This window comes from Sciurus carolinensis, chromosome 6 (genome assembly GCF_902686445.1).
Source record: "Sciurus carolinensis chromosome 6, mSciCar1.2, whole genome shotgun sequence".
Taxonomy (NCBI): Eukaryota; Metazoa; Chordata; class Mammalia; order Rodentia; family Sciuridae; genus Sciurus; species Sciurus carolinensis.
This window is the reverse complement of record NC_062218.1, coordinates 61,361,159-61,379,909: the sequence shown is the minus strand read 5'-3', so window position 1 is coordinate 61,379,909 and position 18,751 is coordinate 61,361,159. Positions and strand designations below refer to the sequence as shown.

Here is an 18,751-nt window from a genome sequence, read left to right as displayed (position 1 = left end):
GACCTTTTTTTTTTTTTTTTTTTTTTTTTTTTTCCTCTTTCTTGTTCCTAACAGCTTGACTCCCACTGACTTTTTTTTTTTTTTCTTTAAGTTGTTGATGGACCTTTATTTTACCCATTTATACGTGGTACTGAGAGTCGAATCCAGTGCCTCACACGTTAGGCAAGTACTCTGCCACTGAGCTGCAACTCCCCTGAACCCATCATTTTTACAATCAAGACGTTTAGATCTCAAGTTGAAGTTATTGCACTGAGACCCAGTAGTTTTTCCTTTCTTATATATTTGTCCTAATAGATCCTACATAACACATATTTGTAGTAGCAAGTGCACTGTGCATTTTGATGTAGGGCTTAGAGAAACATTTGAGGAGTGGTGATGGCTTGTGTTCTTAACACATCTCAAACACTAAACATTAAAATGTTTCTTTTGTAACCCTTGATGTGCATGCATGTGAAAGTAAGGTATAAATTAGAATTTAACTGTTTTAATTCCAGTTTCATTAATTAAGAGCAATTCAGGCTCCCTGAGAACAGAGGCATTGTTTTGTTCATGAGCATATTCCCAGTACTCCGTGACTATATAGTTAAGAACTAAATAAACTTGTTGAATGAATAAATGCAAGAATAAAAACAATATTTTTAGATTTTACCATTGTAGCTAAGCAGATAACCATGGAAACAACCTCTTTGAAAGGAAGAAGTGATTTTTTTAAGAAACAGAAAAGAAATAATAAAAATAAGCAATTGGTGTGATGAGGCAAGGAATGTAAAATGTAAATAGGTATTCTGTAAACAAGATTGTTTCCTCTCTCCATTGTAAGCTATTTCTTTTATACAACAGTAAATGTTTATTCTTTTTAAAAAATTTCAGTGCCTTTGCTACCCTAGAAGAGGAGGCTTGTACAGAACTTGTTCCTTACCTTGCTTATATACTTGATACCCTGGTCTTCGCATTTAGTAAATACCAACATAAGAACTTGCTCATTCTTTACGATGCCATAGGAACATTAGCAGATTCGGTAGGACATCATTTAAACAAACCAGTAAGTATCTAAGCTATTTTCAATAAGTTAGCATGAATTTGGGAATAAAAAGACTTGGGAATATGAACCATTGATTTTTGCTTCTGTAAGAATATACATCTTAGAAAGGCAGTAAGTGTATCCTTTCAAATAGTACAATTAATATAGAAATTACAGTAGTATCTCTTTATGAATGCACCAACAATGACTAGAGAAAAGGGGAAAAATTGTTATTTTTATTTAATTTTAAGTGTTTTTGTATCTACCACTTCGTAAACACTAGCTCTTGAGTACCACCTCTAGTTTCCTCTTCAGAACATGCAGGTATGTAGGTGTACTATATGAAACAATTAGAAATTGGAGCAATAGACTAAAAATGCTAAATAGTGGTAGAAAAGGAGGACCTTGTCTGTGGCAGACAGTGGATTTGTTTGAGTAGGATTTATGTGATATTAGAATTTTAGTGTAGTTTAAATTTCCCCAATGAAGAGTTGAAAAATGTTTTCATACATGTGATTGCTAAATCAAAAGTCTTAAATTGTTTTAAGTTAGGCTTAAAATTATTGCAAGATGGTTGGTTTGTAGGTTTGCTTTGGTGTTAGGTTTGGTTGGAGGTTGTGTTTTCTGGGTGTCTTCAGAATCTGTACCCATTGTTTACATGATTACCATGACTATTTACTTTTTATTGGGTTATTCTTCGGTTTAAATAAGTATGCTTAGCTGATTGTGAATCTTTCTTCTGTCTCATGTAAGTTTACCTGTTCATTTATAATGTGCTATATAACAGCAAAACCATTTTACATCCAACATTCTGTTTTACATGTAACATTCTTTTACGGAAGAGTAAAACTTAAATGTTCTTTGTGATTTAACAAACAGTACATTTTGATGTAGTGATACATTTATTAATGTGCATTTTGTTTCAAAAAGAATATAACATGACAAGGTCATGTAAATGAAAAAGTAGGCAAAAATATTTTTAAAGTGACTATAGTATACATATTTAAAACATGAGTTTTAAAATGCCTTTTGTAATGATTTTACACATTTGCTCTAAATGGATTTTAATTTTCATAGACTCAATGGACTTGTTTACATATGATAGTGGAGCTTTACATGTTTTTCATCATTGTAAATAGGAATATATTCAGATGCTAATGCCTCCACTGATCCAGAAATGGAACATGTTAAAGGACGAAGATAAAGATCTCTTCCCTTTACTTGAGGTATGCTGGACTCATACTCAATGGTTAAATAGAAAAAGCATAATGGACATTATTTTTTAAAAGTAGACCAAGGATTTTATCATATGGTACTCTAACCTGCTCTACTTGATAACATTTTTATCATTATAAATACATTTATTATCTATTGTTTTTTGTTATCTATTCACATATATATGTGAAGTCGTTAGGACTTGTTGCCAACATGGAGAGACTCCACTTTGAATCTTTCTAAACTGAAGTTTTCTTCCATGTATTCTTCTTACTTTTTTCTTTAGCTAAAGATATTTTATATGGTGTTCAATATGAAATATAACAAACCAACTTGAATTGACTTTATTAGAGCCAATTTGAGTCATTTTCATTCTTATTCCCCCTATAATTTCAAGGGTCACCAACTTCTGCCTTGGATTATCCCTAGAAAAGTTGAAAATCTTCTATGACTAAGAACAATGTCTATTTCCAACAGAACAAAAAGAATCATGGTTGTTACATAGTATTGTTTAGGGAATGACGACACACACCCCTAATTTGTGCATGTTCAATACAAATGCACCTTTCTTATTTCCCTAAATATTTTTGATCCACAGGTTGGATCCATAGATAGAGGGTTGTAAATATATGTTTATGTTTTACTTTTAAGCAAGAACTCAATGTGTCCAGTAACATCTTTGACTAGAATGGGAATATAAATTATCACTTACGTTTGAGGGAAATTATGAACATATAATCTGTCCTTGAAGGGCAAAGTTCATTATAGAAACTTCTTTACATTCTCTTCTCAATAAACTTCTGATAGACTGGCAAGCTGATGACAATGGTAGCATCCAAAGGAGAGGTTTGAAAAGATAAACTGACTGCTGTAGACTAGTAAAGCAGACTCATAAACAGCTAGGATATTTTTAGTTGTTTTAAGCATTTACCACAATCTTAAGTTTATCCAGACATTTTTAGCATGTGTACTTTATTCTCTCTAGTGCCTATCTTCAGTTGCCACAGCCCTGCAGTCTGGCTTCCTTCCATATTGTGAACCTGTGTATCAGCGTTGTGTGAACCTAGTACAGAAGACTCTTGCACAAGCCATGGTATTTCTTTTTAGTATTTTCCCTTCCCAACATACACGTTTTTCTAAAGGTAGACATAAAGTATACAAATGTTTTCAATAATTGAATAAAAACAAAATGTGTTTAATTGTAGCTGAACAATGCTCAACCAGATCAATATGAGGCTCCAGATAAAGATTTTATGATAGTGGCTCTTGATTTACTCAGTGGCCTGGCTGAAGGACTTGGAGGCAACATTGAACAGCTAGTAGCCCGAAGTAACATACTAACACTAATGTATCAATGCATGCAGGTAAGATTTGTAAGATTAAAATGAAATGAAACCTGGTTCTTCATGTCACCTTAGGGTTAATTTCTTCTTATCTTTTGTAGGATAAAATGCCAGAAGTTCGACAGAGTTCCTTTGCCCTATTAGGTGACCTGACTAAAGCTTGCTTCCAGCATGTTAAACCTTGTATAGGTATGAATATTTTCTGCTGTGGATGTGGTTTTTTTAATTATTTTATATTAGATTTGCTTTTTATTAAATTTTATTAAAAATTTTTGTGGAATCTGTGTTTATATGTTTTACTATTGGCTAATGTAAAGGTGTTTTCATCAAAGCAGGATGTTGGGAACTCCTGTTTCCTTGTGTTTTCTTTAATATATCAGCATACCTTTTCAGATATTTAGGAAACTTGAAATAAATGTTGACTTTTAAAGCAAATGATAGGTTGGGGAACAGAGCTCAGTGGTAGAGTACTTGCCTGGGTTCTGGGTTTGATTCCCAGTACTGCAAATATGATTATTTGTTTTAATAGCATAGTCCTTATGCTGGCCTTTTATGAAGGTAATGAGGGAGTCCTTAAATATTATAATCTTGAGTTTCTCAAACCCATGGGTTAAGTAATTTGGGTGTTTTTTGTTTTGTTTTGTTTTGTTTTCTCTTCCTCTGGTGATAATTATTTATAATATTTTATTTACTTAAACCTAAATTTAATTTAATTTTATCTACATGGTTTTTCACCTGTTACAGTTGTGCTTTTGAATAATAATTATTTTTAGATTTTGAGTAATAACATTAGGATATATTAAGAACCATACTTAAGTTTTAAGCCTAACTTATAAAAATAGAATGAATGCTTGCTTATATTTTGGGAAAATGGTCATACAAATATTTACTGCCTAACTATAATTGTTTTAATTGAAACTTATAAACAAATTTTTTACTTTTTGTTAAAATTTTTTTTAAAAAAAGAGAATCGATAAAAGTATAACAAGCCTTCTATCAAACGTCAACTGGTGTCAGTACATGTCCTATCATGTCTCCTTTATACTGCTCTCCATAGACACAAATAACAAAAATACTTTTCATTATTTTCTGTTGTTAAATGAAGTTTTTTTGGTCCTAAAAAGTTTGCCATATCTGGATTTTACTGATTCATCTCTCTGGTGCCAGTGAACATGTTCCTAAGTTTTGTATTTACTAATACATTGGCACTTAGATCTAGAGAAAGGTTTAATGAGATTCCTGGGTTTTGTGGTTTGATTTTGTAAAGATTTATAAGTGGTATTGTGTACCTTCTTAAGAGGAGGTATTTGATATCTTGTTTTCTTTTGGTTTGTTTTCTGTTTTTGTAATGTTGTCAATCTTGGTAATTGTCTAGATTAATGGTTCTAGTGAGACAGTTTTGGTCTCCAGGGAACATTTTCCAATGTTGAGGTATTTTGTTTAACATTGGGGAGGTGTTACTGATATTCGGTGTGTAGAGGCAGAAGATATTTCTAAATAACCCATAATAGATGAACTAAATATCTTGTAACACATCCTTTCCCCAGCAAAGAATGATGTGGCCCAAACTAATATTTCCCAAATTGAGAGAAACCCTATATGTTTCTGGAGGCTCACCTGTGGTGAGAGCCTTCTTGTTGCATTCTCATAGTAAAAGATATCACACAGCAAGAAGCACACAAAGAACTGGGGGTGAATCTCACTCTTTTACCAGAAATCCACACCAACGATAACACAATCTATTCATGAGTAAATCATGTATAAATAGCAAAACCCTTAGGGTCTAATACACACACACACACACACACTTTTTTTTTTTTTTTTGTACTAAGGATTGAACCCAAGGCCTTATGCATGGGAGGCAAGTGCTCTATCACTGAGCTACATCCCAGTTCTTTTTTATTTTATTTTTTGAGATAGGGACTTGCTTAGTTACCCTGTCTGACCTCAACCTTGTGATTTCTATGCCTAAGCTTCACAAGTAGTTGGTATTAGAATTATGCATTACTTCCCACCCCACCCTTCTCCACTCATTTCTTTTTTCTTTCTTTTTGGTGCCAGGAATGAACCCAAGGGTATTTCACCACTGAGCTACATCCCCAGCCTTTTTTATTTTTTGTTTGTCACTAAGTTGCTTAGGTTCTCACTAAAGTACTGAGTCTGGTTTTAAACTTTAGATCCTCCTGCCTCAACCTCTTCCTGTCATTGGGCTTACAGGCATGCACTACCACACCCAGCAAGTTCCTACCTCTTAATACCATTATAGAGGCAATTAAATTTTGACCTGAGTTTTGGAGGGGTCATTCAAATCATTGCAATCCACTAGTTTATTAAGAGTTTAAAATTTATGATAGGCTAGGTGTGGTATGCATGCCTGTAATCCCAGTAACTCCAGAGACTGAGGTAGGAGGATTGCAAGTTTAAAGCCAGCCTCGGTAACATAGCTAGACTTTTAAGTAATTTTGCAAGACCCTGTCTCAGAATAAGAACTAAAAAGGGCTGGGAATGTGCTCAGTTGTTAAGCACCCCCTAGGTTTGATCTCTGATTTCTAATAATGATAATTTTCACTCTTCATTTAATAGTGAGAATATATGCAAAAGGCACATGTGCCATATTAATAAATTATTGCCCTGAGATATTAATCATATAAGAGATACAGGGTAGTTACTTGTTTCCCTTTATTTACCAGTTTTCAAAATAACGACTTGATTCCCAGCATCCTCCAAAGGTATCTTTAGTGTTTCAAAGTTTAGTTTTTTTGTGTTTGTTTTTTGAATATCATTATGAAGTCGTAATCAAATTGTTATACTGCTAGCAGTAGAAGTTCAATCAAGTTGGTTCCCAGGGTTTTTTTTCCTGTTTTATAACAATATAGTCTAGACTTGTTTTGCACATTTATTGCCTTATCCTATAATGAGATATTTCTCTGAGAAACTCCTTCCTTTTAATAGAAAATGATATTTAGAGACCTCAATTTGGGCACTAGAATAAAAGTTGTTTTAAAACCAAAGTCATGGATTTTTGTTTGTCTAATTTTTTTGTGTGAAAAACTAGTTTTGAGGAAAATTCCATTTGAGACACGGAGGTCTCACTGAGTTGCTTAGGGCCTCGCTAAATTGCCGGGCCGGGGCTGGTTTTGAACCTCCTGCTTCCGCCTCCCACTCCCAAGGCACTGGGATTATAGGGCGTATACCACCTCACCCGGCTGTGTTTTCTCCACTTTGAATTTTCTGAGTCTCACAAAAGATTACTCTTCCTAAAGATAACCTAAATATACCAAAACTTCGTTTCTTGGTCTCGTTCAAAATAAAAATTCAGTGGCCGGGTAATTGCCGCCTCCTGTTTTTGAAGATAAATTTTACCAGCCTCATTAAGAAGTATTTTTTAATGTAGTTGCCTGTTTTTCATCAGTTTCATAATTGATCTTGTAATGTTATTTTACAGTGAAACATGATTTCTTGCCTAGATTTCAGTTTTTACCAAGTAGGTTTCCTTTAAAGTATAAATAATAGACTACATCGAGAAGTTCATTACTTAGGTTTTTTTGTTTTGTTTTGTTTTGTTTTTCTTCTTCTAGCCGATTTCATGCCAATATTAGGAACCAACCTAAATCCAGAGTTCATTTCAGTCTGCAACAATGCCACATGGGCAATTGGAGAAATCTCCATTCAAATGGGTAAGAGGTTTTTTTTTTTTTTTTTCTGCCCTAGAAAAGTGTAAATTTTAGGCTCATTGATGTTTTCATAATTGCTTTTTTGCTTTTTTTTTTTTTTTTACTTTTAAAATTTTTGTGTATGCATATATATAAAGCTATGTCACATTTAATAAGGGAAGCAAAATATTTTACACTGATGTTTTAACATTCAATTTTTCTTTTTTTTTCTTTCTTTCTTTCTTTTTTTTTTTTTTTTTTTTTTTTTTCCTTTTTCTCTTTTTGTGGGATGATCTAGGTATAGAGATGCAGCCTTATATTCCTATGGTGTTGCACCAGCTTGTAGAAATCATTAACAGACCCAACACACCAAAGACGTTGTTAGAGAATACAGGTACCATATGACTGAACTGTTATGGTGAAGAGAAAATTAGTTGCCTTTTAATATTAAATTAAGATGCGTAGAGAAACCAAAGCAATAAGCTAGCTTTAAAAACTCAGCTTTTTAATATTTATTTTTAATTCTCACTAACAAAATATATTATTTTAACTACATTCCATAACCAGTCTTCAGAAACATTGAAAAATACTTTTTCTCCCCTATTTCCATACTTTAACACTCCCTGAAATGGATTCCAGCTAAGATAACTATTGAACTTATGAATTTTGCTTTTTAAATTAATCCAGAGAGTAATTGGGAGATGAGAAGTGCTGATTTTTTTTATTTATAAAAATCTGGCCAAAAATAGATTGCAATTCAGTGACTAGTTGGTTAACTGTGGTATTTGTATTTTGTATTTCATCATAAAATTTCCTTCAGTTGGGAACTTAGGCAGTTCCTTACAGGAGTTTTACTTGGGAGGCTTGTTTCTCTTTTGCATTTACAGAGAGCATGTTTACATTAAAGAGTACCTTCCATACTATAGAACACACTTAGGGTGATTTGAGTCCTGTTCTTTCCACCATCCCTGATTGTTGCTAATAATGAAAGATTTAAAGTTTTGTTTTCATTCAGGCACACCCCTTTATATCCTAAGATAATTCTAGTAACTTATTCATAGTCAATGAGGTTCTTACCAAAACACTGAACAAAGAGTAAAATAAGGTTTTCCAAATAAGAAGTTTGTTTTCAGGCACTTTAATTTGGTATTTTTAAATTATAGTTGATTTTTGTCCTAATGTGATTAAAATTGACATTGTTTATTGGTATGGAAGGAAATCTTTTAAATATGAAAGTTATCTGGCTGTTTGGCTGTATGGGTACTGTTTACGTCACAAAGTTAATTAGATTTTCTTGCTGAAAAGTATTGAAGTCTTGGTTAGAATGGTTATGAAACCTTGTCAGATTTTTATCTCCTTAGAGTGCAGTACCTATACATGACATTCAGATTTGAAACACTTGCCATTATAAAATTATTGTTGACCCTAAACAAAACTTCCTATTTATTTTAAATGTGAATGCATAACTGCAAATAAATGTTGAGTGTAATGTATAATAAAGTTTCTTGTGGGATATCAGCTGGCAAATTTGTTACTTAGTTCCTTTAGCAAATTGGCTTTATTTTATAAGATATATATTGTATTGATTATATCCTAAGTAAATAATAAAGTAATTGATAATACTCTACAAATTGATGAATGCAATCAGATTGAAAAACAAACTTGGTGTTCATTAGATTACTTTTAATTACAAGTGACGACATAAAATGCTGTCTTCTTTATTCCTTACCCAAAAGAGTGGGATTTTTTTTATTATTAAATGAAAATCATCTGTAGATTTTTAGTAGCTTAATTACCATTATCTCAGTATTTCATAAAGCCAATTCCTTAGTATGCCATTACTTGCTTTTTTTCTAATTAGTATATCCTACACTGAACTTTTTTCAATGGACCATCATCTGCTTTATCGCATGTTTCATTGGATTGTTCATACTTGCCTGTTTAATGAGAATGTTGCATAGTTTGTGTCTTTTGAACATAGGTTTTCTTTCTCTTGCTTCATATGAATCTGCTGAATTTTAGTATTATCTGTGTAGTTTGCTTCAAGTAATCCTTAAACATTTTTCTTTACCCCCCCACCCCCTTTTTTTATGAAAGGTTAACCTGTAAGTTTTTGAGAGAACACCATTAAAGCACTTCATGGTTTGTTTTCTGTTTGTATTTTTTCCCTTTGTTTATAAATGTATTTATATGTATGTACTTTTGAATTGCAGAATGCAGTTCCAAATTGCACTTGTTTTAGGTCTTTGTAAGTTTCAGAGCTCCTGAGTTTTGATGATAAATGTTTGTCCCCTTCAAAATTTTTAAAAATCAAATGTTAGCGTGTTATCAGTATAATGTGTTAATAACTATTTTATGCTAAACCTTTTATAGTACAGATAATATTTTTTCCTATGGTCCACATATCACATGTCAGTACAGTGGACTATATTAGAATTTTATTTCAAATATGGTTTGAAATTAATGGACTATTAACCTGAGTTTTCAGAGGTTTACTGGAATGGAATTTGACATCAGGCAACAGATATCTACTGACTTGTTTGGGAAATGTTAAGTCAAAATATATACTAGAAAAATTTGAATTAATTTCCTTAGATAATTTTTAAAGAATGAAATAATTTATAAAAGGAGATAAAGGGAAATGACAAGTAAATTTGAACTTTTACAGCTATAGAGACTTGTTTAAAAATTAATGTATTTACTATTTTTGGGGAAAATGTAGATTTCATATTAAATTCTGAAATTTTGACTGGCTTTAAAATGATTCTCTAAAACCATTCATTTTAATCGCTCATATTTTTTTTTAATTAAACTTGATTTGAGCAAGAAAAGCAATTCATCATGGTTTTTGGTGTTCTCTCAATCTTTAGAGTTTTTTTAATTCCTTTTGTTTTTTCTTTTTCCAAGAGTATGCCATATATGTTGCTGCCCCTTATTTAGGGGGTGGTAATAAACAGCACTGGTGAAATCTTATGTTTATTATCATACACAAATTCTGTTGGTTTCTGTTTCTGAGTTATTTGTTGTTTTTTCTTTATTTTTTCTCCTTCCCCCTCATTTGCTCATGTCTTGGTTGGCGTTTGGTGGTGTATAACCGTGATTGCGTTACCTTAGCAATAACAATTGGTCGTCTTGGTTACGTTTGTCCTCAAGAGGTGGCCCCCATGCTACAGCAGTTTATAAGACCCTGGTGTGTATTATTCAATCTTTTTTTTTTAATTCATTTTTCTTCACTCTTTCTTTCTCTATCTCACTTTTAGATATATTTTCAGTTGGTTACAAAATTCACAATCCTTAATCATTGCCAACCATGTGACTAATCTTGTCCTATCAGGTTTGTGAGGTTTTTCAGTAGCATCGTCATGTATATTTATTTTATGTTGTGGCTAACGACTAATTGATGCATGGGATAAGATTGTCACATGCTTGCTGTGTTAAAAAGCTTGATTATACATAAAAAGCATTTAAATATCCACCAGAAAATTAAGATGCATGCAATTTTTATAAATTTAGGTTTTTGCATTACGTTTCTTTTTTAGAATTAATTTGGAAACTTGAATTGCATTAAATACATGTTTAAATCTGTTATGTATAAAATCTTATTTGCTTGTTAATGTAAAAGTTAAACATCTACACCATAAGTTGTATAGTAATAGTTTATACTGTGGCAGTATATTCTATGTCCTGCTTTTTTCAATTGATGATCTTTCAATTCAGATTGTTTTTAGTAGTGTTTAATGGAATACAAGTCATAATACAATTTTCAAAATTTGATAATTTACTCTTTTTGGCTCTGGCTCATTAGTAGTTTAAATGAGCCAAATCAGTTGTCCATTTTTATAGATGCAGTCTGTTAAGAAAATGTGATTTTTCATTGTTCACACTGTATTGAGATGAGATGTGCCCATGATACAGGAAGTATGAGAAACTGAAAGTTTAGCTTTCTGAAAAATGCTCTTTTAATATAACCATTATCTACACTGTGGTGCTTATTCCATTAAATACTGTCTCTCAGTGTTATAATAGAATATGCTTTTTACTTAAGTGCTAAACACAATTCTGTAATTCAATAGGTGTACCTCTCTGAGAAACATAAGAGACAATGAGGAAAAGGATTCAGCATTCCGTGGGATTTGTACCATGATCAGCGTGAATCCTAGTGGCGTAATCCAAGTAAGATGTTCACAATGATTTGTTTTTAACTTTAATGTTCTGAATAATAAAATTCTAAAGGAGGAAACATTTTCAGACTTTAATTACAAAAACATTAAATTTTTTTGAAGATAATAAAATACAATTTATACATTTAAAATGTTAGATTTTCCTTAAAATCTTGAAATGATAGTGCCAATTCTTATTTTCTAAATATTTTTTACTTTTTTGTCATTAAGAAAGATTGTAATAGCAGATTTGGAGAGTAAGGTCATACATATTCTTGCCTTGAATTAGGCCAGTTTTAAGGGATTTTTTTTGTAGTTGTTGTTGTTCTTTTTTATCCCCCCATCTTTATTCAGGCTTCATTTATTTATCTTGTACATGCCTCCTGTCATGAACATCAATCAAATTGCTGAATTTGAGGATAAATGCACTTAATAGAGTGACCAAATACTATCTTAACAAATCAAATTTGAAAACAGTAAATAGAATACTGAATCAGCCATTGAAATTGCCATAATTTTGTGAACTTATCATTTATTCATCTTTATTTTGATTCTTAAGTTCATGTTACATTTAGACACTTTAATTATTTGGCATCAGTACTGAACATGAGTCTAATCAAGCTTATAGATTCAATTGCCAGTTTGCTAGACAGAAAAAAACAAAGGAGCAAATTGCACTCACTATACCATGTGCATGCAAAAGACAAAACTCGGACTGTGGGACCCTACATTAAATGTGAAAAAATAAAAATCTTCGCATTTTCAAGAGAAAGGTGCTTTGAACCTTTTCAAATTGAGATTTTGGTAATTTTTATTTCACATGTATTAACTTGGTTTTAGAAATTGAAATAATTACTTAAAATTCAAATTGATGTGATTAATAGGCATGGAAAATGTACAACTTAGAGTTAAAAAAAAGATCTTTGACTAATTTCACATTCAGGAAACATTAATCCCTTCATAATCAGAATAAGCCAGTATTACCTTGAAAGATCCTATTGTTGCAGAATAACCTCCTAGTATTGTTTTTTTAGTAAAGTCACTACCAACTTAAGAGTTGGTAGATATTTTCATTTGTAAACTTCATTCATGTACCTCATTTGGGTATGGTTAAAACAAAATGTTTTAATTTCTACATAAGTTTTGAATTATAATTTTTATAGATTCTGGGGGGTTATTTTGTTTTGCTTTGTTTTGTTTTAGTACTGGGAATTGAACCCAGGGGTGCTTAACACTGAACCACATCCCCAGCTCCCCCCCCCTTTTTTTTTTTTTTTTTTTTTTTTTTTTTTTTTTTTTTTTTGAGACAGTGTCTCTCACTAAGTTGCTGAGGCAGGCTTTGAATTCAGAATCCTCCTGCCTCAGCTTCCCAAGCTGCTGGCCCTATGTTTAAATTTTTAACATTAGCTTTGTATATTTAGAAGATGTAAGAATCTTGATTTGAATAAATAGTGAAATTAACGTAAAGGGCATTTTGTTTGCTCTAATAATTGTTTTATGCATGTTAGTAAATTTTTTGTAATTTTCTGAACTGAATGATAAAATCTAAAGTTGTTGACATGTCAGAACATCAGCAGTATGTTGAGGCTGGGCTTTGAACATGGAATCTTTCTGTCTCTACCCACTAAGTAGCTGGGATTACCAGTGTGAGCCACCATACTTGATTCATTACCTCATTCTTGTAATCAGAATAACCTGATTGTCTTTTAGGTACTTGAGAATTGGGGTTCTCATTTTGTTTGGGGGGGTTAGGTATTTGTAAGTACATTAATTTTTCTTCTTTTAGTCATTTACGTTTCTATCTAAAGACAAGCCTCAAAATTTAGTTCCTAATATTTCAATCAAGCCATTTGATATATATTTAGCTAGCTTTAAGTTGTTTCTATGCCAGATCAGATCTAATATTTAGTATTGAATTTATGATTCATTAATCCAATAATTGAAGTATTTTTATTAGTGTTGATATGGTGCTCTCAGTCCATTTCTGATGCTAAACATTTACAGGGCAGGGATTTGCTTTTGTTTTATGATATAATAGGAGAATAAACTTGGGGACATCCTAAATAATCACTTCTAATTCCTTATCCTAATAGTTGTATTTTTTTGTTGTTGTTTTTGGTTTGGTTTGGTTTGTTTTTTTAAGTTTCTGATATGACCTATGCATTATTTTTTAATGTTTTATAGTTGTAAATAGATACAATGCCTTTATTATTTTATTTGTTTTTATGTGGTGCTGAGGATCGAACCCAGTGCCTCATACATGCTAGGCAAGCACTCAACCACTGAGCTACAACCCCAGCCCTCCTAGTTGATTTTAAGTGTTTTCCCCTTTTTAGTTATTAATGTATCATGACATAAATTGAGGTTTACATATTTTGATCTGTTAAATTTGATAAATGTCAATCTAAGATGTGTTTTTTGCTTGTTACAGGATTTTATATTTTTTTGTGATGCTGTTGCATCATGGATTAACCCAAAAGATGATCTCAGAGACATGTTCTGTAAGGTAATTAATAAGTCTTCGTGATGCATGTTAGGACTATTAAAATTCTAGTTGAAAGTTTGAATTTTTTAAAATCTTTAGTTTAAATTTAGGCTCCTCACTATTGGTAGATTACATGACCTCTGTTCTTAGTGAAGAACTTCGTTTGGTTTTAAAATATGGCCCTGACTCTCTGAATAGATTATGTACTTTGAAAATACTTTCCCAAGGAATACTACTGATTCATGTAGTTCCATTATTCCATGTACAGAAAATAGCATGTTTTTCAAAATGGATGCTGAAACTATTGAACAGAATAAAATCAAGTAACCTTCATGGGAACTGAGCCTACATAGTTCTTTGCTTTGTGCCCCCTTTGATTAATTCCATTCAGCACTCAGGTATAACAGAATAAGAAATAAAATGCAGCTACACATTTGAATCATCTGATATTGAAATTAGTGAGCTATATTTTTGGTCGTGAACCGAAAGTTTCTGTATTTCCAGTTTGAAAAAACTTACCATGACAAATTTGTTGTTGTTGTTGTGATATCAGAGATTGCTTAGAGTGCATTTGTTACTAGAATGCTTGTTGAATTGTAAGCTTACCCAAAGTATATTTTGTGAGGTGCTTTTAGGCAAGTCACAGTGGGATAGATTCCAATGAAGTTTGAGGCTTACTACTTTGAAATGGATAAAATATTTTGAAAAAACAATATTGTTTGATTTCAAAAACTATACAGATCAGAGTTTTTATTTTGTTAATGACAAATTAATGGTTTTTCACTCTTTGCAGATCCTTCATGGATTTAAAAATCAAGTTGGGGATGAAAATTGGAGGCGTTTCTCTGACCAGTTTCCTCTTCCCTTAAAAGAGCGTCTTGCAGCTTTTTATGGTGTTTAATCTAGTACACTTAAGCTGCAGTCCCAAAATTAGGGGTAAGTTATAAGAAGTTTGGAAATTTTCAGGATGAAGAGATTTAGGATTGTAATCTAAAACTGAAAGAGAATAAAAATGTTTGTTTTTGATAGAGTTGGAATAAAACATAGTTTCTTATGCTATATTAGACTAAAATTAACTAATTAAAGGCTAGAATTTTCTTTAAAAAAAAAAAAAAAAGAGCCATCAAGTAAGATAAAATGAACAGACTTCCCCTTTGAATCCTAGATAAAAAAGAAATAATACAGGTTAGTACATTGGTTAGATTTCTTAACTTTGCTTTAGCTCTTCCTTTTTTTCTCTCTCTTTAAAGAATTTTGCCCCACAAGGGGACATGATAGATTGTTTTCATTTGCAGAGGGCCAAATCCAGTGAAAACTTTTTTTCTTCAGGTTCTCTATGTGAGATTAACAGTTCTAACCTTTTTCTTTAGTTCCTTCATTAAGTTGTGTCGAGGATTAAATATTGTACAGTATGCAATGCCATAACTTAGTATATTGTCTAGTACACTGAATCGGCTCAGTAAATGTTAGAAACACCAGCCAGTACAGTGAAACAGAGTTTTGACATTTTTTAGGTTTTGAAGGTGAATTGAGATTCATTTGACTGGAAGCCAGAGGTATACTGAAAGTGTATACAGAAGATGTACACCAAATTGGGACTTGACACGGGTTTTTCTTTGCTTGCTGCCTGTTTAATCTGAGCTAGATTTTGAATCTGGAGAGATTCTACTATTCAAGTTATCTAACCTAGAATGCAGTATAAATGCGTTTGGAGCCTTAGGAAGGTCTCAGGCCCTTTGTATAGTTGTCCCACTTAGGTGTCAAGTCCTCAGAGCTGTTTTGTGACTTTAGCATTTTTTTTAAAAAGTGCTTTAGTTCACTGTTGAATCATGTGAATGCAATAGATGAAGTAACTTAAAGGTTCAATAGTGAATTAATAAGTTTTGATCATTTTCAAATTTATTACCTCTTTGGTCTCATCATCAATTACAAATTAAACTGAGATGGGTATTTTCAGTTTTCTAATTAGAGGTAAAAGTGGATTGGTACCTCTTATTTCTGCCTTTTTGTACTCCTCTCCCATTTTTTCAGAGGCAGGAGAAAAGGGGGTTGAACTGTATTTTACAGATCCACTAATCACCCTCTGAATTCACATGAATGTTCATACATGTCCAAAGTTTGGCATGAGTGGGTGGTAGAGTTTGTTTAAAAGGACCACTATCAGATAATAGTTTGAATATCCAATAATCTTACCTAATTTCTTTATGTCCTTCTTACCATTAAAACTGTTGAGGGAGGGAGGTCAGCTGACCTAAAAGTATAGAAAGTAACTAAATGAAGTAGGATTGAAAGAGTGAGAAATTAGAACATTGAGAAGACAGTGTTACAGTTCTCTTTTGTGTATTTACTGAATGTAATATCTGTAGTGTAACACTTCTGGTCCCTATGGTAAAACATCAGAGAATCAAAAATAATTAATACTTTTCTGGTTTTTAAAGTGAAATTGTTTCCATAATACTGGATATACTGGAAAAGTGGGTGATGTTGTAATTCTCTGTAAGAAAAGTGATTGTTCTAAAGAAAGTGGTGTTTAATTTTGAAGACAGTCAGGTAACTTGTTATGTGAAATTAACCAGTTCTCTCTGGGGTCCATTTTGGGGAGAAAAAAGTGGGGGGAATGTAGAATTAGACCAATAGCATTGTGCAAGGCAAACTTTATCTGTACAAAGTGCTGTGTGCCTCTCTGTGCTTCAGCTTGGCCTTACTTTTCATATCTGATGCAGGTAACAATTCAGAACCATGGAAGAAGGAAGCAGTGTGGTTAAAATTAACTAACTTGATCTTAGGCATTTTGTCCAATTTCTTATTTTATAGGTAAAGATAGCATTGTTATCTGATTAATTTATGTTTCATTGGCTCTGAAAGACAGTTGTTAAAGATAAAATTATTTTTGTTGTTTTCTTATAGGTCCTTCAGTCTTGGAGACTATGAGGGAGCCTCTGCACCCAGGGAAAATGTTACCCTTTACAGGGGGGAAGGGTATACCAGTAGGGAATACAGTACAATCCCAACCCTACTGGGAGGGGCGGGAGGGAGGTGTGCCGTCACTGTATTAAGTCGATGTTGGGAAACGTTTTAACATCTGGAGCCTTTGTGGGTGGAAATCTGTCTTCAGTTACAACTCCGCACTGGAATGAAGAAGCAAAAAAAAAATCTATTCAGTCTACTCACAAAACAGTACATTCTGGAATATTATGGGGAATTGTACCAAAACAAGAACCATATAAATGATGCATAGGGATAAGAAAGAGGAAAAATTCTATAGCGCACAATAAAGGAAACCTAAGAATGGGGGTTACAAACAGTAAAGAAGCTTTTTTTTTTTTTTTTTTTTTTTTTAATTTAAAGGTTTTTATATAAATGTTCCCACATTATGGGGCCTTGTTTTGCATGCTGATGAAGAACTACACAAACAAAACTAATAGAGTTAAAGATCAGCTTGCCTTCCCATAGTAGAAGCAGGTTCTTGGAAATTACAATTTAAGGTACCCCCAAAAATGTTGGAAATAAAACAAAACAAATTTAAACAATGAAGCACCCTGTGAAATGCCAAATGAGTCACTCCTTTTACCTTTGCGGGGTGGGGAGGGAGGGAGGAATAAATGGGGCTGGGCATATCAAAATTAAAGTTGGCATCTTAATTTTACATTTAAACATTAATGTAGTGCATATAATTTGATGGTTGTACTTCATTAGATTTAATTTCTAGGCCAACACATTATTTTAAAGTGCAGTTTAAGGTTCAGGCATGCATTCTGGCTCATAGTGATTGAAAGTAAATTAGTGGGAAAGTAGCATGCTTGCATCACATAGAGTGAGATTGGTATTCATTGACCTATGTTGCGCCAGTTCGTATTGCATTTTACCAATTCAATATAGCCCTGCATTTAAAATTCCTTTTTAAGATTTGTGGATTTTATTTTTATTAAGAATATAGATATATAAAAGTACTGTAGTTTACAGCTAGGCCTTGAAATATCTTTTTAGGATCTGTTAGGAATAAGATTGATATTGTATTGTGTGTAACCTGCACAATGTGGAAAGCTGATATACCTGTGCAAAATCTTTGCCTCTGTGCTGTCAGTGTGATGTGCTTTCTGCATGGTTATATACTACTAGTGATTTTTATCAAAACTTCTAAAATTTAAATGACATGGTAAAAGATCTGTAAAAGGCTGCATAAATGTTAGTTGGCACATAAAGACAATTGTAGAAGTTGAAAAATGATTGCTCTATTTCAATGTTTATTCCCACTCAACATATTGCCTTCTAAGCTTTCCTTTTTTTGTTCAAAGCATGATCTTAAAGATATGTTTAAGTTAATGGATGTAATGCAGGGTTCCTACACTGTATTGGCGCATGTTGGTGGCCCTCTGTGCCCTAGATAATATGCACACAGGGTGCAAGTTAAAAGCTACAGAGTGAAAGTTGGTTTGGATCCTCTTCATTTCATTTGTTTAGCTTTTCTGTTATTTTTCTCTACTTACATGTATTCCTGTGAATAAATCCTTGTTAAGTTAACCCTTTACTTTTCCTTCCATGTGTATTTTCTTATATACTGTGAATGTGAAAACCTAACTGGTACAACTTGATCTTATGTCCATATGAAAGTGCAAGTCTTTATTAATTTGGATTGCCTGAACAGTGTGTATCCCATGATGATGAAGGAAAATGGAGAGATTTTTCTTTTTAACTCTGCTGGTCAGAGACAAAGCCACACCTTTCCATTTTTCAATGCTGCATATTTAATCTGCAACAAAATGTTAAGCCATAACAGCCTTTTTATATTTTAGTTTGTCACCTTTGCATTGCAGAATAAATACTAAATAACCATTTTTATAAGCAGTTGCTCCTCTTTGCATGGTTCTATTAAG

General features: G+C 32.5%; 1 protein-coding gene across 4 annotated transcripts in view; it reads left to right on the top strand.

Moving 5' to 3' along the window:
* The window catches only part of Tnpo1 (transportin 1), a 79,876-nt gene extending 62,664 nt beyond the window's left edge, over window positions 1-17,212 (top strand). For 3 of the 4 annotated variants that reach the window (XM_047555488.1, XM_047555485.1, XM_047555489.1), the window contains exons 14-25: window positions 871-1,042; window positions 2,161-2,247; window positions 3,222-3,329; window positions 3,442-3,600; window positions 3,681-3,768; window positions 7,158-7,256; window positions 7,531-7,626; window positions 10,347-10,422; window positions 11,306-11,405; window positions 13,824-13,898; window positions 14,671-14,813; window positions 16,785-17,212. In XM_047555488.1, the coding sequence (XP_047411444.1) occupies window positions 871-1,042; window positions 2,161-2,247; window positions 3,222-3,329; window positions 3,442-3,600; window positions 3,681-3,768; window positions 7,158-7,256; window positions 7,531-7,626; window positions 10,347-10,422; window positions 11,306-11,405; window positions 13,824-13,898; window positions 14,671-14,778 (1,168 nt within the window). In that variant the 3' untranslated portion in view covers window positions 14,779-14,813; window positions 16,785-17,212. The remainder of the gene's footprint in view (window positions 1-870; window positions 1,043-2,160; window positions 2,248-3,221; window positions 3,330-3,441; window positions 3,601-3,680; window positions 3,769-7,157; window positions 7,257-7,530; window positions 7,627-10,346; window positions 10,423-11,305; window positions 11,406-13,823; window positions 13,899-14,670; window positions 14,814-16,784) is intronic. The other variant, XM_047555486.1, reaches the window with a different exon arrangement.
* The last annotated feature ends 1,539 nt before the right edge of the window (window positions 17,213-18,751 follow it).